The sequence below is a fragment of the Micromys minutus genome (genome assembly GCF_963924665.1).
Source record: "Micromys minutus genome assembly, chromosome: 32".
Taxonomy (NCBI): domain Eukaryota; kingdom Metazoa; phylum Chordata; class Mammalia; order Rodentia; family Muridae; genus Micromys; species Micromys minutus.
Genome location: NC_137967.1, coordinates 20,379,951 through 20,402,458, shown reverse-complemented (window position 1 = coordinate 20,402,458; position 22,508 = coordinate 20,379,951). Strand labels below are relative to the sequence as shown.

At 40.1% G+C, this 22,508-nt stretch overlaps 2 protein-coding genes and 2 pseudogenes across 4 annotated transcripts; 2 read left to right on the top strand and 2 right to left on the bottom strand.

Moving 5' to 3' along the window:
• Positions 1 to 6,170: 6,170 nt before the first annotated feature.
• Positions 6,171 to 7,364, bottom strand: LOC308413646 (E3 ubiquitin-protein ligase Mdm2-like; annotated as a pseudogene). The gene has a single exon. The product of its transcript is annotated as an E3 ubiquitin-protein ligase Mdm2-like (transcript).
• A 531-nt stretch (positions 7,365 to 7,895) lies between these two features.
• LOC308413645 (elongation factor 1-alpha 1-like) lies at positions 7,896 to 10,658 on the bottom strand (annotated as a pseudogene). Its single transcript has 2 exons — positions 10,648 to 10,658; positions 7,896 to 9,220 (listed from the first exon to the last, which is right to left on the bottom strand). The product of its transcript is annotated as an elongation factor 1-alpha 1-like (transcript).
• Positions 10,659 to 14,340: 3,682 nt separating this feature from the next.
• Positions 14,341 to 14,811, top strand: LOC308414117 (large ribosomal subunit protein eL29-like; the record flags this gene model as incomplete). The annotated part of the gene is made up of 1 exon (XM_080909292.1): positions 14,341 to 14,811. The coding sequence occupies one exon, from the start codon at positions 14,341 to 14,343 to the stop codon at positions 14,809 to 14,811; it is 471 nt and encodes a 156-aa protein (XP_080765418.1).
• Positions 14,812 to 16,323: 1,512 nt separating this feature from the next.
• Positions 16,324 to 19,979, top strand: IGFL3 (IGF like family member 3; the record flags this gene model as incomplete). Its single annotated transcript, XM_080908695.1, has 3 exons — positions 16,324 to 16,339; positions 17,375 to 17,708; positions 19,946 to 19,979. 3 exons carry the CDS (start codon positions 16,324 to 16,326, stop codon positions 19,977 to 19,979), a joined length of 384 nt encoding a protein of 127 aa, XP_080764821.1.
• Between the last annotated feature and the right edge of the window lie 2,529 nt (positions 19,980 to 22,508).

The window sequence follows — 22,508 nt, the reverse complement described above, 5'->3', positions numbered from 1 at the left end:
TGAAAATGGGAGAGTCCTACTGCACCTTGTTTGAAGCAACATGTATCAATCAATTTTCCATTGTTCTCTGTTTGTCCATAGTTCAGACGGGGCCCTGACAGCAGGTGGGGCATTGGGGCGTTTATGCCCAGCAGGTTTCATACCACAATTTAGATAGTGTCCTCTGGTGTACCCACCCTTTCTTGGAGACCTTTGGGAGTCACTGTTAGGATTTGAGAGTCTCTGTATACCATGGTAAATTTGAATATATTAAATGTCATATTCAGCAGATCTCTGACAAGTTTGTGGAACAGCATTTACCTAGTATATCTGAGTTAAACAATTTTTGACCATGCAAACATAAAACGGGAAACTAAATAAAGCTTAATTTATAATTAATTGCATCAGTACTTAGCATGACTCCATGTATATTTCTGAACATTTACTAAGTTACTGACTATAAATCCGTTAGGTTTGAGCCTTAAAAGTTACAGTTTTTAACTGAAACTCTTCTAGTATTAAAATAAATCTATTTAACTCAATAACATACTCCATAAGGAGACATACATAACAGAACAGATGAGTTTTCCATATGATATAGTTTCAGCTAAAACTAGTGTCAAGAGAGAAAAAGGTTAAAAAGTTGGAGGTGAAAGAATTTTTATCTGCTCTTTGATTTGCTGGAGCCTTGCCATACATCAGGCAAACTGAGAGAATGGAGGGCGGATTCCAAAAGCCACTGATTTTTAATCTTTTTAATGTCTTAAGCTTTCAATATTATCTTAATATATAAATTATTTAATTTTTAAAAGCAAAGCTACAACAAATGAAAAAACCTCAGGAATGTATATCTACTCCATACTGTGTTACATTACTCAATAGCTGTGATATTTGCAAATTTTGGCTATGAAAGCCCTAAAATTAATGTTTTGAACCAAGATATGCAGAACACTATATATTATGAAGTATCCTTTCTTACCTTTTTTGATAACTTTTGGTTGAAAGTCAATATTATTTGATATTAGAATGGCTACTCTAGCTTGTATCTTGGAACCGTTTGCTTGAAAAAAAGTTTGTCCAGCCTTTTACTCTGAGTTAGCGTCTGTTTTTGCAACTGAGGTGCATTTTCTATATGCAGCAAAATGTTGGGTCTTATTTACATATCCAGGTCTTTTTATTGTGGAATTGAGACCATTGATGTTAAGAAATATTAAGGAAAAGTGATTGTTGCTTCCTGTTATTTTTGTTGTTAGAGGTGGAATTACGTTTGTGTAACTGTCTTCTATTCTTGTTTTTCTAGGGTGTAGTTTCTCTCCTTGTGTTTATATCTTCCATCTATTATTCTTTGTAGTTCCGGATTTGTGGAAAGACATTATGTAAATTTGTTTTTCTCATGGACTATCTTGATTTTACATCTATGGTAATTTAGAGTTTTGCTGGGTATAGTAGCTTGGGCTGTCATTTGTGTTCTCTTAGGTTATGTGTGACATCTGTCCAGGATCTTCAAGTTTTCATACTCTCTGTTGAGAAGTCTGATGTAATTCTGATAGGTCTACCTTTATATCTTACTTGACCTTTTTCCTTGACTGCTTTTAATAGTCTTTCTTTGTTTTGTACATTTTCTGTTTTGAGTATTATGTGTCAGGAGAAATTTCTTTTCTGGTCCAATCTATTTGTAGTTCTGTAGGCTTCTTGCATGGTCATTGACATCTCTCTCCCTTTCTCTCTCTCTCTCTCTCTCTCTCTCTCTCTCTCTCTCTCTCTCTCTCTCTCTCTCTCTCTCTCTTGAGTCAAGGTATTTTTACTTTTTTATATTTTTTACAACTTTATTTTTAAAAAACATATACATGTACAGATTTTTAAAAGCATCTTGGCATAAAACTATATGAATATATTTTGTCAATACTTGATTTTTTAAGGTTTAATAGTATGCATTGAAATCTTACTAGTTACAATGAGCATAAAGTACATGTAAAACTAAATGTAACATGGAAATAGTCAGTTTTCTTGGTTTTAAACATAATGATTTTTAAATACCAAAAATTGCCACAAGGCTATCTTCTTGATTTTTTAATGATTTAAGGTCTAGATGTACACCACTCTAAGAGGGTGCTATACACTTATTGGTTTTATTTCTTCTAAGAAGGACTGAGGCTTCTACTTTTGGCCTTTCTTTCTTTTTTAGCTTCATATGGTCTGTGAGTTGTTTCTGGGGTATTCAGAGGTTTCTGAGGCTAGTATGCAATTTTCAGTGACTGCATATTATGTCTGTTCTTTTGTGACTGGGTTACTTCATAGTAAATGTATACATTATGATTTTTGTGTTTCCTCTTTAGGGCTTCTCCTTGTTTATCTGTGCTCTCCTGTATTTCTTTAAGAGAGTTATTCTGCTTTTTTTTGAATCCCTCTATCATGATCATGTAGTATGATTTTAGGTCCAATTCTTGTTTTTCTGGTGTGTTTGTATATCCACAATTTGCTGTGGTTGGAGAACTTGGTTCTGAAGTTTGCAGGTTGTCTTGGTTTTTCTTGCTTAGGTTCTTGCGCTTGCCTCTTGCCATCCTGTTACTGTGTTGTTGGTTGGACTTGTTGTCTCTGACTGGAGCTTGTCCCTCCTGTAGGCCTGTGAGTCTGTGGGCTTATGAATGAGAGTGCTCCTAGGTGATCATCTTGCTGCAGGTTGTGGGCCCCAATGGCAGAGGGATGGCCCTAGCTCTGGGCACAGATTTGGAAGAGTCTCGTTTCAGGTAGCCTCGCGATTCCTGTGCCCTGTGAGTTCTTTAGACAGTCTAAAGAAAAAAGGGTCTCACCTGTGGGATTATGATTAAGAGCCTTCCTGGGTGCTCAGCTCACTGTTGGCTGGTTGTGGGACCAGATGGCAGTGGGATAGTCCTAGCTCTGGGCTGGCTCAAACTTCTTCAACCATCTGAAGAGATGGGTAACACACCTCTTGTGAGTTCATGACTTCTTTTATGTCCCCTGCTCCTCTTCAGGTACTGGAAAAGTGGGGTACTCTAGTAAGATACTCTACAGAGTATGTCAAGAGAGTCAACCAAGTTATACAAGTGGTACATTTGGGTCAATGGACTTATCTTTTATTTCATTTTTAAAATTCTTCTTCTCTCGTATATCACTTCCTGATCATAATTTACACTCCTTCTCAACTTAGTCCCTACCCACACCTCCCTTCTCCCAAATAAACACTCCTCCTCCCTTTCCTTTCAGACACGGGTGCTAGGCATCTTGGGAATATCAACCAAATATGCCGCAATAAGACTAAGCACATCAGCTCATTTTAAGGCTGGTAAACACAATCCAGCAAGAGAAAAAGGTTCCCAAAAGCAGGCAGAAGAATCATAGACATCCCTTGCTCCCACTGTGAGTAGTCCCACAAGAACACAAAGCTACACAACCACAACATAACATATATGCAGAGGACCTAACTCAGACCCATACAGGCTCTCTAATTGTGGGTTCAGTCTCCGTGAGCCCCTATATGCTCTGGTTAGTGATTCTTTGTGTCATTTTCTTGTGCTGCCTGACTCCTCTGCCTCCTACAATCCTTCCTTCCCCTCTTCTGCAAACTAAGCTCTGCCTAGTTTGGCTGTGGGTCTCTGCATCTGCTCTCATTAGTTACTAGGTGAAGCCTCCTTAATGATAATTATGATAGGTGATTATACTAGTTTCAGATCTACAAGTATAGCAGAACATCATCAGGAATCATTTTATGGACTTTTAAAATTGTTACATATCTTATTTTTATTGTTTTATATTATTTTACCTTACTTTTTAAATTATTTAGCCATTTGTGTCTGGTTCTATCTCATCATGATCCTAAGCATTACAATTTCTGGGTCTAGGCAGTGTCAGGCATGGGCGCCCTCTTGTGGAATGGATTTCTCTCACTCTATTTTAACATAATGATTAACCATCATGTCTTTTTCTTAATTGGTTATTTCATTTAGTTACATTTCTTTTTCTTCTCCAGAATAAACATAGTTTATTAAAATCTCTAATTACTATCTCTAAAAAGACTTATTTCTTTGCAAATGTCTGTTTTCAAATGAATGTCGTGAATCTTTTACTTTTGATCAACTTCTTTTTGACATTTTTACTGGACATTTTCTTTATTTGCATTTCAGATGTTATCCCCTTTCCAAGACTGAAGTGCTGCTTCCTACTTAAATGTTCATCACGTTCTTCCTCTTGGATGCTTTAAGTCAACATCAATCCAAAATTCATTTGGTTACTGTAAACTTACAGTTCAGGTGTTTATGTTTTCTCAACTTAGACATATGAAAAAGGCATTGCCCTTCAATCAAAGGAAAGAATTCCTAGTATGAATTGAGAGATTAATCTACATGAATGGAGGAGTCATTAAATAATAAGTTTATTTTATCCATGTCCTGATGTCTTTCTGAATAGACTTGTTTCTATACGTAGCCTAAGTACAGGTTTGAAACTTAGGCAACGGAGATGCAGGGACACAGGCCTGGTGAGAAGGCATTCCAAGTAGCCGGGGAGCAGAGTGATCTCTGACGAGAATGCAGAAAGTGCGACCCCACCACTTGGTTCAGGGAACCAGGAACCCTGCATTGGGCTGTCGGTTATCAGCCGGTGGCCCGTGCCTACAGAATAGATGCTCAGGCCATCTGCCACCAGGAACATGCAGAGATCCAGGGACACAGGCCAGGTACAAGGGAGAGGCGAGAACCAATCACTGACAAGACCATGTATAAACACAGACAACAAATGGCAAAAGGAAAGCAAAAGAACGTACACCAGGGAAACCAAGACAACATGGCAACACCAGAACCCAGCTCCCACATCACAACAAACACTGGAATGCCAACACTCCAGAAAAAGAAGACTCAGACCCAAAATCATACCTCATGATGATGATAGAGATCCTTAAACAAGAACGGGAGGAATAGCATAAAGAATTAAAAGCTTTTAAAGAAAAAACAAGAAAAACACTCAAAGAACTCAAAGAACTAGAGGAAAACAACCAAAGAGATGACGGAATGGAAGAAGGAATTTAAAATGGAAATGGACACAATAAAGAAAACACTAAAAGAAACAACCCTAGAGGTAGAAAACCTAAAAAAGAAATCAGGAGTCACAGATGTAAGCATTTCCAACAGACTACAAAAGATGGAAGAGAGAATCTCAGGGGCCGAAGACAATATTGAAAACATAGACAAAACAGTAAGAGAAGATGCAGAAACCAAAAATCTCCTAACCCAAAATGTCCAGGAGATCCAGGACACAATGAGCAAAACAAACCTAAGGATAATAGGAATAGAAGAGGGTGAAGAATATCAACTAAGAGCCACAGTAAATATCTTCAACAAAAATTGTAGAAGAAAACTTCCATATCCATGGGAATGAGATGACCATGAGCATAAAAGAAGCCTACAAAACTATACTGACCCCAGAAAGCTCTGAACACCCCAGAAACAACTCACAGACTAGATGAAGTTCAAGAAAAGAAAAAGAAAAGAAAAGAAAAGAAAAGAAAAGAAAAAAACATTATGTTTAATCCTTACACAGCAAGAAAACTGAATAATTCCAGGTTACATCCTGTTTTACATGTACTTTATGCTCATTGTAACTAGTAAGATCTTAATGCACACTATCAAACCTTTAAAAAAAAAACAAGCACTGACAAAAATGTATTCCTATACTTTTATGCAAAAATGCTTTAAATTTGTACATTTATCTTTGTTTTTTAAAATAAAGTTGTTTTAAAAAAAGAAAAAGAAAAGAAAGAAACTTAGGCAACCATGGAGCTGAGCCAAGAATGTGCTTCAGACTTTTCAAACTGGGACAAAGTGCAACACTTGTGCCAAACTCCCCATGAAAAAAGCTGGACAAACTGGAAAGTAAGGTGTGTGTTTTCACTTATCACCAGATGCAAATCACACCTTTAAAAAATGTGTCCATTCAGGGATCAGAGAACAACTCTGCGGAACTATTCTTACTCTCAAGGATAAATTACAAATTAATTTTATGTGACTAAGGCAGTTTACTGGCTTTAATGTATGAAAATAATACCCACGTTGTCTAATTTGTGGGGGTTATAGTTAGAAATATATTATTATATTTTTGAGGGCAAGTCAGCTAGTGCAAGTAAGTAAGCACGGTCACTTGGATTGGCTATCTGTACACTGGGTAGGACTTATTCCCTTTTAGCTTCGTTGCACACATGACATGAAGTGTCCCGTTTTGCTGTGAACAATGCAGCCATTTTTAGACCTCCCCTGGCAAATCACATATGTTTTGACGGCATTCAGGGAGAAACTCCGTTCCGCACATTCTTCTTTCTTTTGCATATCCTCCTTCAATTCTTAGCCACCTTCCTGACTGCTGCAAACAAAGCTATTGGAAGTCGACACCTGGGAACAGTTGTCACTCTCCTGTGACAGGTGTCTGTGCGACTTTCTCCTCGCTGTCCTCAGCACAGGACTCCTTAGAATTATCTTCTGTACTTTTGTTCAGGCATACCTAAGCTGCCTTCTGCCCGAGCTGAGTTTCCAGTTTGGCTTTTTCAGAAATATCCATGTTATCTTTCCCTTTATCTTCTGGAATCCAGTTCTCACGAAGGGCCCAGCATCTGCTGCAGTGTGAGGGAAGGGGAGGATTCATCTCATTGCATGAGGTGCATTTCCAATAGTCAGCTAAGGAAATTTCAGAATCTCCCTCGATTTCTCCTGCCGGATATATACTGTTTCTATAGATCTCATTATTCTCATATGAGAGCACATGGCCTTCGTCACTCAGGCGGTAATCTTCTGAGTCAGGAGACTCAGCTTCAGATTCTATGCTAGATTAATTAAACTGAGTCCTGATCCAGGCAACCACCAGATCATTCACTTACTCCATCATCAGGATGCTGATCCGAGGGGGTCTCTGTGGACTCGCTGCTGCGGCTTATTTCACAGCGTATCTCCCTCAGCACACACAGACCCAGGCTCTCATCAAGGACAGGGGTCTGAGGTGCTTCCTTTGTCATTCACCAGGTAGTTTATCGGTGTCCTCTTCAGGCTCTACTTGCTCCCCTTCTAGATGAGGTAGATGGTCTGGAAACAAAATTAAAAGATGAAGGTTTCTCTTCTTGTTGGGCTTGCACAGAGTCCTTCCGGTCACTCCCACCTTCAGGCTGACCTGCTCTTATTCATCCACGAGCCAGTCTTACTGACTCACAACCACGAAGGTCTGTAGATCACTGCATACACTTTCCTCTGCCCCTTCACAGAGAAACTTGGGACTCCTAACACATCTCCGAGAAGATCATTTGAGCAATGCACAATAGGCTGCCGCTTCTCAGCATATAATCTCTTAGCCATAATATACTGGCCAATATGAAACGTAATCTCTTTCATAGTGTAAATATCTTTCTGTGCTCCAACAGACTTTAACAACTTCAAAAGCAATGGTTTTGGTCTAACCAGAGTCTCTTGTTCAGAAGGTCATGAGGAGCACAGAGGGGATACACTGGGGGCCTGGGCCTGAGTAAGCCTTTCACATTGGAGCTCCAGCAAAATAGCAACTGTGGCTCCTGACAGAGAATGCGGCCGCTCCTAGGAGCTCGGCTTCAGAGACCCAGCTAACCAACCGCTTTAACTGTTTTATTATTTGATAGTGTTTCCATTTTTTTCTATCATGTCTTCGATGCCTGGGATTCCTGTGGCTTCTGCAGTTGTCATCCCTGTTCATGAGCTTCTTCACCTTCCCTCCTGTGGTGGCATAGCTGGGCTCTTGTGGAAATATATTGCTCTGGCTGTGGTTGATTGGTTTTATACCGACATCCAAGCATCTGGCTTTGGGAGGATTGTAATTTGAGATGCTGATATCTGGTCTTATCATTTTTGGGTGGAAGCTTTGTTTCTTGGTTTCTGTTTCCTTTCTGGTTCTCATGGGAGTGTGGTGACTTTACCAGCTCCAGCAGCCTTCTTGTCCACATCTTTGATGACACCTAAAGCAACTGTGAACCTCATGCTGTGAACAGAAAAACGACCAAGTGGAGGACAGTCAGAGAAGCTCCTAACACACATGGGCTTGCCAGGGACCATGTCAAGAATAGTTGCATCACTGGACTTCAAGGATTTGGGGCCATCTTCAGCTTCTTACCAGAACGAAGATCAATCTTTTCCTTAAGCTCAGCGATCTTTCCTGCTATGTGGGCTGTGTGACAATCCAGTACAGGAGCATAGCCAGCACTAATTTGGCCTGAATGGTTCAGGACAATCACCTGAGCAATGAAGCCAGCTGTTCCCATTGGTGGATCATTCTTGCTGTCACCAGCAACATTGCCACGTCTAATGTCTTTGGTGGACACATTCTTCACATTGCAGCCTTCTCTCAACGATTCATGGTACGTTTTAACAGACTTGACTTCCGTTGTTACACTGACAGAGCAAAGGTCCACCATACCAGGTTTGAGAACACAAGTCGCCAATTGGCTCACAGGGACTGAACCAATACCCCAATGTTATAAACATCCTGGAGGGGCAGCTGCTTGTTAATTGGATGTGTTGGTGGCAGGAAACAATCTAAAGCTTTCAGTCACTGACATTGCCATCTTCGCAGGTGACTTTCTTTCCCTTGAGCCAAGGTATAATTAGCACTTGGCTCCAGAAAGTTGTCACCATTCCAACCAGAATTTGGCACAAATGATACTCGGTCAGGTTGTAGCCTGATTGCTTAATGTTGCTGCTGACTTCCTTAATGATTTCTTCATATCTCTTCTGACCATAGGATAACTCAGTGGAATCCATTTTGTTCACAATAGCAGTTAGCAGTTTCATGTTCAGGGTGTAAACAGCAGTTTCATGTTCAGGGCAGGCTAAGGATCTGCACATTCTTTGAGATATCAGCTTCAAATTCACCAATACCAGCAGCAACAATCAGAATAGCACAGTCAGCCTGAGATGTGCCTGTAATCATGTTTTGATGAAGTCTCTGTCCTGCTGTATCAATGATAGTCACATAGTATTTGCTGCGCTCAGATTTCCACAGGGAGATGTAAATAGTGATACCAAGCTCACTGTCAGCTTTCAGTTTGTCTAAGACCCAGGCATACTTGAAGGAGCCTTTTCCTATTTTCTCAGCCTCCTTTTCAAATGTTTTGATGGTTCATTTGTTGATTCCACCACATTTGTAGATTGGGTGGCTGGTTGTGGTGGACTTGCCTGAATCTGCATGTCCAATTAGGACAAGTTTGCCATTCCCATTTTGGCTTTGAAATTGTGGTTATTTTCCTAATACTTTTATTCTGACAGCAAACCAGATGCATAAAAGCAGAAAGAAAGTTTTAAGAAATGGTTTTAGGTGTTTTGCCAGAAAGATATACTAAAGTTCCAATCAGAATGGAGTGTGTCCATCCCTCATAGAATAGCAAGTAAAGGCTGCATAATACACAACACAAGGGGCTTTCACAATTACACTAAAAAGAGAGATAGGCTTGGAACAGATTTGTCACCAAGGAAACATTCTTTCTAGGTCAGATCCAAGGATAAACCACAGGTGTGCACTCAGGTAAAGCACGTCCATGTGAAACTGGCTTTGAACTTATAACCACAGAACACTGAGGTCAGAGAATGAAACACTGCTTTGAATATCAGCATCTTTCTGGAACTCTCCTTTTGTGTAACCTTCTATCCATGAGGTCATTTTCTAATAAGTCTTGATTATTAAAAGGACAGGTGAAATAAAGTGCTGGCTTTTGGGCCTCTGCCCCATCCTTTCATCCACCCACCCACTCACCCACCTATCCACCCATCCATACATTGACCCACCCACACATATACATTCACCCATCCACCCATTCAACCTCCCTTTCACTCACACAGTCATCCACCCATCCACCCACCCTCCCACCCACCCATTCATAGAAATGTATGGATGTGGTATTTGGGACTCATTCCCATCCACATAATATATATATATATAATATATATATATATATATATATATATATATATATATATATATATATACATATGTCTGTTTGTCTGTACATATGTGTGTAAACATATGTGTATGTGTATAAGTGGAATTAAGACAAATGATCATACTTGGCCAGAATGTTTGTGTATGGGAATATGTATGTGTGTGTATGCATGCATGTGCACATGCACATATTGCCTGTGTAAAAGATTTAAATTATTTTTTTCTTTTCTCTCTAGTTCACAAAAAGTTTATGAGCTTCAAGCCTCTGGCCTGGCCAGTGGGGTTCCTGGCTGGCTTCACTGATAAAACAGTTCTAGCAAAATCTCCTTTATTAATTCCCCTCTGCAAGCCAGCATGTGTTAATCACCAGAGATCAGTGCTTGCTGAAGCACCCACAGTTACAAACCAGCACTTATATATTTTTTTAATTTGATTTTTATCTATTCACTTTGTATCCTGTTCACTGCCTACTCTAGCTCACCGCCACCCACAAGTCTTCCTCCCTCTCCTCTTCCCCTCTCCTCTGAGTAGGGAGGGGTCCCTTGGGTATCCCCACACCCTAGCACCTCAAGTGTCTGCAAGGCTAGGTACTTCCTTTCTCACTGAGGCCAAACAAAGCAGCCCAGCCACAAAAACATATCCCATGACCGCCAACAGTTTTTGGGATATCCTCTATTCCGGTTGTTCAAGACCCACATGAAGACCAAACCATACATCTGCGACATATTTGCAGAGAGGCATAGGTCCAGCCCGTGTATGTTCTTTGGTTCTCAGACTCTGAGAGCCCCAAGGATCCAGGTTAGTTGACTCTTAACACCAGCCCTAACAGTAAGAAAGAGTTACATTTCCAGAGGCCATCAGTCTCTGGTCCTCAGAACAATAAGAGAGAGTTACAAGGTCATAGATCTTCAGTCTTTGGCCTTTGTCCAATTCTGTGTTCCACCTCAGCACATTGTCTTAAAAGACATGAAACTCTCTATCAACCACAAGAGTACATGTTAACAACTGAACTGTCATTTGTATCTGCTAGGCAAGGGAAAATCCTTTTTCTTCAGTAAATGACACTTGTTTTGTCAACCACTGCAAAATAGGCTTCATATTCAGAAATATTTGACCAACGAACCAATGTATAATTGGATGCCACAGGTTTTTTGTGTGTATGTGCTTCAATTTTGTCATATATGAATGTATGTGTTTGTGTGTGTATATTGTGTGTGTGTGTGTGTGTGTGTGTGTGTGTGTGTGTGTGTGTGTGCGCTTAAAACAGGTCAGAATTAAACAGGCCGTGGCCACATACGTTTTTATACTTAAATCATCCAGACAAAAACTTTTTTTCTTTTACCTATAATTTCAAGAGAGGAGCTGCTTGATATTTGTTGAATCTAATTGTCATGTCCAGAAAAGTTCTGTAGCAGAATTACCCATCAGATTCCTTACCAGAAAAACAGATGCTGCTCAGTTTCCTTTCAGAGTACCTTGTACTTTATCAAGCAACCTCCTTCCTGGTGTCACCTTGATTCATTACCAGAGGAAGGGTTTCTCCAGTAGTGTTTGGCTTCTAGCTGCACGTGCAGGGCTTTTGAGGGCAACGCTAATTTAGAAATACCTGTGTTGGATTAAGACTGAGCCAAGGGTGAACAGCAAGCAGATTAAGTTTGCTCCATCTTTTTAAGTATGAAGCAGGGTAACAACTAGACCATACCAAGACCATATCCAGGAAGTCCAAAGATGACATCTCAGACTGCAAATAAATTAATGGGCTAGAGGAGCACTCAAAAGGACAGTTTAAAAGCCTGGCCCTTCACGGTGGCAGAGTAATTATGCAGAAAACATGGAAGGACATAGTACTCTTGCAGGGCTGAGAAAGGTAAGGACTAGAGCCATGACAACAGGATGAGTATGCTGCAGAGACCGGCAGGAAAATCTAGTTTTTTCTCCTTTGTGAATTCAGGCAATGGAGTGAGGCTATTTTATTTTAACCATTTTATCTGAAAACAAAACACAGGATAACATAAACATATCATAATGCCAAGGACAACCAAGAGAGTGGGGGAGAAAGGGGGATAAGGAAAATAACCAGATGTCCCACCAAAGAGGCCCAGGTGTTCAATGATGCAGGAGTTAAAGATAGCCTACAAAAATGGTTAATTTTTCCAACCATATATTTAAACATAAATTCTCTGCCAGGCACCTGAAGTCCTTGAAACATAACTGGATTAGGTCCAGTGAAGTGGAGATGGGTGTCTTCCCCATTCTTAGAAATCAAACAAGGACTCATAAATGGGTACCAAAAATATGAACAAAATAGACACAGACAACCAAGAATGTTCCCAGAAAAAAACAAAAGCAAAACAGAAAGGCTATTTCAGATGGTCTCTCTTCCAGGCGTGAAAGAAGCAGAGACTGTCATCGATTAAACAAAAACAAAATAAAACAAAACAAAAGGCAATTTCAGATGGTGTCTTAGTCAGGGTTTCTATTTCTGCACAAAACATAACCAAGAAGCAAGTTGGAGAGGAAAGGATTTGTTGAGCTTACACTTCCACATTGCTGTTTATCTCCAAAGAAAGTCAGGGCTGGAACTCAAGCAGGTCAGGAAGCAGGAACAGATGCAGAGGCCATGAAGGGATATTGCTTACTGGCTTGCTTTCCCTGGCTTTCTTATAGAACCCAGGCCTAACAACCCAGGGATGGCACCACCCACAATGGACTGGGCCCTTTCCCTTTAATCACTAGTTGAGAAAATGCCTTACAGCTGGATCTTACAATGGAGGTATTTCCTCAACTGAGGCTCCTTTCTCTGTGATAACTCCAGCTTGTGTCAAGTTGACACAAAACCAGCCAGTATATATGGTCTTCCTTTTTGTGCATGGAAGGTCAATGGGCCAACAGCAGATTCAGAAATCAGATAAGAACTAGCAAGTTCTCCCAGATTGGTTTTTAGAACATCCCTCCTTAGCCCCAGTCTGGATGATAGAACACACTTCTGCTCTGTTCCTCTCCTCCTCCAGTTTGATGACAGATAAACAGAGACACAAACAGAGCATTCTCAACATACAGATCAGTACGAAAAGAACTTTCCCCAAAATACTCAGGTATTAGAGTGGGGATATCCAGTAAATCTAGATGAACCCCCAAATGTTAGAGTTCAAGAATCCTAGAAGCATGATACCCAAGACTCAAAGAGAATGTAAAAGGAAAGAGTGTTTATTCAGATGAATTTCCTGTGTGCAGGGGTCTCCCAACTTGGAAATTCAGACCTCAGCTTTTATTGTCAGTTAGGGACATTCCAAGGGAAGGGTATGTTCCCTTTACCTTGATTCATTAGCTCTACCTCTAGGGGTCTGACTGATTCTACAGTTGGTGAGACTTTCAAGGGGGTTGCTTACTCAGGTTAGCTACCTATTCTTACTTCACACCAGATGTCCTCAGATTGCCTGCCCATAGCTGTGGTTGGCTAACCACAAGATCTTGGATCCAGGTTCTTGTTTCTAGGCCTAGTCTCTCAAACTTCCAGTTTGTGGCCTGTCATGGAGTAAGCCTAGTTCTGGCTAGTGCAGTGAAATTATTAGAAGAAAAAGTAGGGAAAACCTTAAAATACATAGGCACAGGAGAAAATTTCCTGAACAGAACACCAATGGCTTGTGCTCTAAGGTCAAATATCAACAAATGGGACTTAATGAGATTGCAAAGTTTCTGTAAGGCTAAGGACACTGTCAAGAAAACAAAACAGCAGCCAACATATTGGGAAAAAATTTTTACCAATTCCACATAAGATAGAGGCCTAATATCCAAGGTATACAAAGAACTCAAGAAACCAGAGAACCAAACAATCCTATTAAAAAATGGGGTACAGAGCTAAACAAAAAGTTCTTAATTGAGGAATATCAAATGGCTGAGAAGCATCTAAGGAAGTGCTCAACATCAATAGCCATCAGGGAAATGCATATCAAAACTACCCTGAGATTCCACCTCACACCAACCAGAATGGCTAAGATCAAAACTTCAGATGACAGCAGATGCTGGCAAGGATGTGGAGAAAGAGGAACACTTTACCACTGTAGGTGGGGTTGTAAACTGGTACAATCACTCTGGAAATCAGTCTGGCAATTCCTCAGAAAATTGGACAGGGTACTACCTGAAGACCTAGTTATTCCATTTCTGGGCATATACCCCAGAGAAGCTCCAACATACAGCAAAGACACTTGCACCACAATGTTCATAGCAGCTCTATTTATAATAGCCAGAAGCTGGAAAGAACCCAGACATCCTTCAGAAGATGAATGGATACAAAAATTGTGGTACATTTACACAATGGAGTACTACTCAGCTATCAGGAACAATGACTTTATGAAATTCTTAAGAAAAATGGCTGTGGCTGCGGGAGCCGCGGGTTACCGTGCAGACATGGCCAAGTCCAAGAACCACACCATCCACAACCAGTCCCGCAAATGGCACAGGAATGGCATCAAGAAACCTCGGTCACAAAGATATGAATCTCTTAAGGGGGTTGATCCCAAGTTCCTGAGGAACATGCGTTTTGCCAAGAAGCACAAAAAGAAAGGCCTGAAGAAGATGCAGGCCAACAATGCAAAGGCAGTGAGTACACACACAGAGGCCATCAAGGCCCTTGTGAAACCTGAGGCCATCAAGCCCAAGATGCCAAAGGGTCCCAGCCACAAACTCAGCCGTTTGACTTTCATCGCTCACTCCAAGCTTGGGAAGAAGATTCGAAGCTACACAGCCAAGGGTCGTAGGCTCTGCCAACCAAAGCCCAAGGTTCAAACCAAGGCAGAGGCAAAAGCTCCAGCTCAGGCCCAGGCTTCAGCTCCAGCTCAGGCTCCCAAAGGTGCCCAGGCCCCTGTGAAGGCTCCGTAGAAAAGGCCCCTGCCAAAGTGAAGACAGACGGACTGCGGTGACACACCCACCTACACACTATTGCAGATGTCCAGGGTCCTATGCTGTTTTTACAAATAAACTTGAGACAAGGAAAAAAGAAAAAGAAAAATGGCTGCATCTAGAGAATATCATCCTGAGTGAGGTAACCCAGTCACAAAAGAACAGACATAATATGCAGTCACTGATAATTGGATACTAACCCCAGAAAGCTCTGAAAACCCCAGAAACAACTCACAGACTATATGAAGTTTAAGAAAAAAACAAAGGCCAGAAAAGAAAATGAAAATGAAAAACCATTATGCTTAATCTTTACACACCAAGAAAACTTTGACTAATTCCAGGTTACATCTTGTTTTACATGTACTCTATGCTCGTTGTAATTAGTAAGATTTTAAAGCACAATATCAAACCTTTAAAAAAATCAAGTACTGACAAAAATGTATTCATATACTTTTATGCAAAAATGCTTAAAATCTGTACATTTATCTTTGTTTTTTAAAATAAAGTTGTTCAATTTAAAAAAAGAAGGCTTTTGATGACTGCTTCTATTTGTTTAGGGGTTATGGGTTGTTTAGATGGTTTATCTGATCCTAATTTAACTTTGATACTAATGACTTCTTGAATTTCTTCAGCTTCGGTTGTTATGTCTTAATTTTATTTCTGATATTGGTAATTTGGATACTCTTTATGTACCCTCCAGTTAGTCTGACTAAGGGTTTATCAATCTTGTTGATTTTCTCAAAGAATCAACTCCTGGTTTTGTTGATGCTTTATATAGTTCTTTTTGTTTCTATTTGGTTGATTTTAGCTCTGAGTTTGATTATCTCCTGCCTTCTGTTCCTGTTGGGTATATTTGCTTCTGTTTGTTCTAGAGCTTTCAGGTGTGCTGTCAAGAGGTTAGTATATGCTCTCTTCATTTTCATTTTGGAGGTTCTCAGAGCTATGTGTTTTCCTCTTAGCACTGCTTTCATTGTATACCATAAGTTTGGGTATCTTGTGCATTCATTTTCATTAAATTCTAAAAAGTCTTTGAGTTTTTAATTTTTTTTCCTTGACCAAGCTATCATTGAGTAGAGCATTGTTCAGCTTTCATGTGTATGTGAGATTTTTGTTGTTAATGAAGACCACCCTTAGTCTATGGTGATCTGATATGATGCATGGGATTACTTCGAAGTTCTTGTATCTCTTGAGGCCTGTTTTGTGACCAACTATGTGGTCAATTTTAGAGAAGGTACTCTGAGATGCTGAGAAGAAGTTATATTCTTTTGTATTAAGATGAAGTATTCTATAGATGTCTGTTAAATCATGTAGTTCGCAACTTCCGTTAGTTTCACTGTGTCTCTATTCAGTTTCTGCTTCCATTATCTGTCCATTGATGAGAGTGGGGTGTTGAAGTCTCCCACTATTATTTTGTGTGGTATAATATATGCTTTGAGCTTTAGTAGAGATTTTTTTTTTATGAATGTGGGCACCATTGTATTTGAAGCGTAAATGTTCGGGATTGAAAGTTCATCTTGAAAGATTTTTTGAAGAGTAAAAAGTGCCCTTTCTTATCTTTTTTGATGACTTTTGGTTGAAAATCTATTTTATTCAATATTAGGATAGCTACTTGTACTGGCTGTGCAGCATTTTATCAACTGGAGGGCCCAGCCCATTGTGGGTGGTGCCATCCCTGAGCTGGTAGACCTAGGTTCTATAAGAAAGAAAGTTGAGCAAGCCAGGAGAAGCAAGCCAGTAAACAACATCCCACCATGGCCTCTGCATTAGCTCCTGCTTCCTGACCTGCTTGAGTTCCAGTCCTGACTTCCTCTGGTGATAAACAGCAATGTGTAAGTGAATAAACCCTTTTCTTCCCAACTTGCTTCTTGGTCACGATGTTTGTTCAGGACTAAGAATTCTGACTAAGATACTACTCCAGCTTGTTTCTTGGGACCATTTGCTTCGAGAGTTTTTTCCCAAACTTTTACTCTGAGGTAGTGCCTGTCTTTGTTGCTGAGATAAATTTCCTGTATGCAGCAAAATGTTAGTTCCTGTTTCTGTATCTAGTCTGATAGTCTATGTCTTTATATTGGGGAATGAGTCTATTGATATTAGGAGATGTTAAGGTATAGTGATTATTGTTTCTTGCTATTTTTGTCCTCTGTCATCTACTATACTGCAGCCTGATCAGAATCATAGTGTCTGGATTATTCAAGAAGGAAAGACCAGCCAAAATTTTATCTGAATGTTTTTGCACCTCTAATGTACCTCTGAACTTCAAATTAATCCTCTCATTCCTCATCATTTCCCATGGTCTCCCTTATAAACATCCACCTAGCATCTCTAAGTGGAATCTCTTTTTCTACTTACAAACTTGAATAACTCCACTCTTACCAGCATCCCATATTTTTCACATGTCAGTACAGATTCAGAAAAACACCCAGAATCAGTCTCAAACTCCATTCGGAGTCATCAATAGCACCAAGGGGTGGAGGAAAGTTGCTTTATCTCTAATCATGACCAGCAGAGGCACTTCTTATTCTTCCCTTTTTATATTTCTTAGGCATTTTCCTCCTTGCCATACTCCTGTTCACAAATGCAGAATCTGCTAGAGCTCACACTTCTTGGATTGTCTCAGAGCCTGGCTTATTGCTGTGTCAGCCAGTACCTAAGTGTGGAGACAGAATATACAACCCCATGGAGCAGTGTTGTGAGGATGACAACATACTGCCTCTGAACAAGACTCGCCTGTGTGGCCCTCGATGCATATACTGGCCCTGCTTTGAGCTCTGTTGTCCTGAGTCCTTTAGTAGCCGAAAGAAATTTGTCATCAAGCTGAAACTTCAGGGGGAGAGGTCCCATTGCCATTCATCACCCATCTCTGGGGACTGTACCAGGTAAGTACCCTCTTTGTGTACATAGGGTTGTATATGGAAATGGGGAAGGAGTTTCATCAGGTGAACTCCACTTTATGAAAATTCTCACTCTATCTTTTTATTGATGACAAGCTTTCAGTTTATTTTGTTCATATTTCTCACCTCATACAAAGCGCAATTCCAAGTGGATCAAGGACCTCAATATAAATCCAGATAAACTGAATCTAATAGAAGAGAAAGTGGACAGTCTCAAATGCATTGGTTCAGGTGAAATTTCCTGAATAGAACACCAATGAATCAGGCTCTAAGACAATAATTGATGATAAATGGTACCTCCAGAAATTAAAAAGCTTCTATAAAGCAAAGGACACTAGAAATAGGACAAAATAGCAACCTACAAATTGGGAAAATGTCTTCACTAACACTACATCTGATAGAGGACTAATATCCAATATATATAAAGAACTCAAGAACTTAGACTCAAAAATCCAAATAACCCAATTAAAAACGGGTTACAGAGCTAAACAGAGATTCTCATTTTCTTTTCTGATTCTTCATTTTTGTTTTCTTTCTTTTGTAGCAGAAAGATATATGCGCAGAGAAGATATTCAAGCAAACAAATGTTCCCTTAGGCAAGAAAATGATGCCCAGGTAGGCTTCAGGGTCTCTGTAGCCACTAATCAAGATGTGGGTTGAGTGCTGAGCTTTAAACATGGTGTTCATTCTGCTACTCTGAGGCTCTGGCAAGAACTAGGCTTTTGGAAGGCCCGGTTTTACTTCATGTGCCTGCTTATACTTAGTCTGTTGACAGTCAACCAGGGATTCTGGTGAGCTCATTGGTCCTCCTCTCATCCTAGTGAATTAGCTACTTGTAGAATCCTTGGAAAGGACAGTCATTGTCTTTCATGTGTCAAATGGTGAGCCTACCAGGCTTCAATGTATTATTCCAAACCAGTGGACATACAAAAAGTCCCAATTAAGATCAATAGGCCTTAAAAATATTTGTATTAATTCTTTAGTTCCTGAAGAATTGAAGTCTTCTTTTGTTGTTATTGTTCTTAATAGTACCCTTGGGTACATTTATTGATGACCATGTGTCAATAAGTGTGAGACCATCCACCTGAGCTCTATACCCAAGGACATATCCCCCCAGAGAAAAGTAGCTGTCCCTCCCACAGCAGGCATCAACGGCCAATAGTTAGTCATCCTAGGGTAGTGCCTTGGGAACCTCAATACTCCAACATACACTGGAATTTTGACTTATTTTAATTTGCACGGTTAATGTGCAAAAAATCACAGTTGCTGCAAGTTGATGTGTTCATCAGTCATATGCCCAGAAGACAGAATTTTGCAGATCTCATTCCTAACCTCTGGCTCTTACATTGTTACTGCACACTATTCCAGCATGTTCCCTGAGCCTTGGTTGGTGAAGTCGAGCTGGCAACAAGCAGGCACTCATTCTTAGCACTTCGACCAGTTATAGTTCTCTGTATTAAGTAATTTCTCTGTCAAATGTTGACAGCATGGGTATGTGGGCATGAATATAAATAATAAAAACTATAATTTGATTATAGTAGACATGACTCAGTACTTAAAAACACCAGTTGCACTTCCAGAGAACCTGAGGTCCGTCCTAAGCACTCACATGATAACTGACAACTGTCTACAAGTCCAGTCCTTGGATGCCTTCTTCTGGCTGCTGCAAGCCCTGCAGATAGTGATCCTGCTTGCACAGACATATACAAGGAAAACACACACACACAAAGATTGAAAATAATTTTAAAAGAAACAAAGTTTATTTGACAACATGATGATTTAACAAATTAGCAGTAATTGGTGATTGTTGTGGGTTTTTTCAGATTTATTTATTAATTATATATATGTACAGTGTAGCTGTCTTCAGACACACCAGAAGAGGGCATCAGATCACATTACATATGGTTGTGAGCCACCCTGTGGTTGCTGGAATTTGAACTCAGGACCTATGAAAGAGCAGTCAGTGCTCTTAACCACTGAGCCATCTCTCTCCAGTCCAATTGTTGTATTTTTTTCATTTTATTTGTTAAACCATCATACAATTTTTAGATGTTATTTGGGAATTTTCTGATAAAATGTGTTTTCAAAGGTTCCCTAGCTCTCTCACTCTCACTCAGTGACCTCAGGTCACCCTGTGTCTGTCACATTTTCATGTCTGCCTTCCTATATATCTCTAGCTACAGTTTTGAGAATGTTAACTTTCAGTCTTTTTCCCTGAACAGATTCGAGTACCTGGTTTCTTCCAATCAACACTGACTAATGAATGCTCACTACTTGAACTCACTGAACACTGACTATTAGAAGAATTGATACTTGAGTCATTGGGTTGAAGGAGTTTTCTGTTTGTTTTATTGCAATGCTCATTTCAACATTGTTTACTTAAACATCTATTGAAATGCTCTGCGTAACTTTCAATAATTACCATGTGTCTATTAAATCAAAGATAAATATATTGAATCCAGAGTAGTATATTCAATCCGGAGTTCATGAGAGCTCAGAGAAGACAGCTGGATGCCAGTTAGACTGGGAGCCTTCAAGCAGTAGATGATATTTAGTAATTCCCATCAAATATTCCCTCTTACAAGTTCTGGCAGCTCCAGAAGTGTCCTTCTGGGAAGTGTCCTTTTAGGAAAAGGTAAACCATCAAGATCCTCAGGACTCTCTCAAGATTATAGTAGCCAAAGGCTGTGGTTGAGAGAAGAGATTCTCAGGCAAGTCAAGCTGCCTGCATGTCTGGTAATGACCACCAGAGGTGCAGCTCCTGTGAGTAGTCACCGGGCTAAGCTTGAGTTTTTAGTAATGCAACTGCCTCCTAGATAGTTAATTATTCCTCATCCACATCCCTGTAGGTAACTCAAATAAACTCAGTGATTGACTGAATTTGTTCAACTTAGTTCAATTCAACTACTATTTTAACTTGTCAGTTTCTTATAGGAGATGAGTAGCTAGTATGTTAGGACTCCCCAGGATAAATAATACTGAACAGTAGGCACCTTGATCTCTGACATCACAGATCTGTCAGAATGCTCCTGTTGCCTAATTTGTGAAGCTGTGTATTTTGTTATGACTGATACAGTGTCTTAATTGCTGATGTATAGGTAAGATCTGTACTCACCTATACTAGCCCACATGGAGAGATGTTTACCCATTGAGCTTTGGATAATGCTCATTTATTTTGTTCATGCACAGATATGGTTAAAGAGTGCCCTGGCATTTGGCTGTGTCCATCAGTGTAACTTTTAAGTTTTTCAATCCTTACTTTTTAATGATGGTTCTTAAATGCTTTAACCTCCCTTTTACCCCACCACCCACCAGAGGTAGCAGAAAAAGAGGATACAGGGGAAGTGGACCTGTTTAGAAATGGTTGTTTGGAGCAAATCCCATCTGTATTGTTTGGAAATTGGCAATTCAGTTCACAGGTCAACAGTGGCAGCTTGATCCATTTACAGACACTTCACAGATACTCCAGCAGTCCAGTTTGGTAGAGTTGGGATATCAAACATGAATCATTAGTGGTGGCACTGCCTACCAGATACTGTCAAGCAGCAGCCTTGGCACAAGTTAACAGGAGGGACCAGCATGAATATCCAAAGTTCTGGGCTGTGTCTCTCAGCGAAGCAAAGATGAGTGGAAAGGCAAGACCAACAAATGTTGCACAGCTAGCTCTATAAGCAAGCCAAGCTCAGCTCCTGTCACTGTGTGCTGAGTCCTTTTTTTAGTCCCTCCAAACATCATGGGTCCTCCACAGCATGTGAGTTTATCTCAGCTGACATCACTCTGCCAATCAGCCCAAGTCTGGAAGAGGCAAGAAACTGCATAATAGCACCAGAAGTTTTTTTGGCACATTTCTTTCTATGGAGTCCTGAAAGATGGAGTTCAACTATGCAATGTAAGGTAGACCAGTACATGCATCGTTAGCCAAAAAGTCCTTCATCATGTGTGCTTTCACATGCTTGCTTTAGCAGAACATCCTGTGTCTGCTTCAGTGAAAGGTGCCTTCACAAGTCTGCCTTAGTCCTTCACCTGTGTCCACTTCAATGAAATGGTCCTACGTGTGTTTGCCTTAGCAAAACGACATCCAACATAAGTGAGTTTCCAAAGAACCCTTACGTTTCCACTTAACATCAGAGTGGCAGAATAACCTGGCAAAGATGTCTCGTGTGCACTAAACCTTGCTGTGAGGAGATGAGCTCAATTTCTCACTTTCAAATAGACTGAAATTTGTAATGATAGATCTTAGCACACTCTAAAATGAGAGATACAGCTATCTTTAGTTCAGTGGAACTTGATTCTAGGAAATTGCTAAATGCCAGTTGAGTCCCTGAGACCAAGGTCAAGAAAGCAGACAGACATGGCCAGGTGCTTCTATATTGTGATTCACTAGTGCAAACCAAAACCTGGATCTTGTGTATCTTTGTAAAATGATGATTCTGAACTAGCAAGATGCCACATTGGGTAGAGGTATTTTCTGCCAACCTGGATGACCTGAGTTCAGTCCCCAGAACCCACATTATGGAAAGAGAGAAATTACTCCCATACACACACTTTCATGTACTGCCCCCAACATATTAATTAATTAATTAATCTAAAAGTTGATGATTTAAGAAATAAGACATGTTTACTTAGATGGGATCATGTGTAACAGTGGCCTAGGAGCTCAAATTCTAGTTACAGTGATGACATGTTCTGTTGTAGAAAAAGTTGCATGAATATTTATTGCCCCAAGAAAATATCTGGAGCCGCATCCAGTTCCACCATGCTTTTGGCAAAGGAGCCTATTTGGGT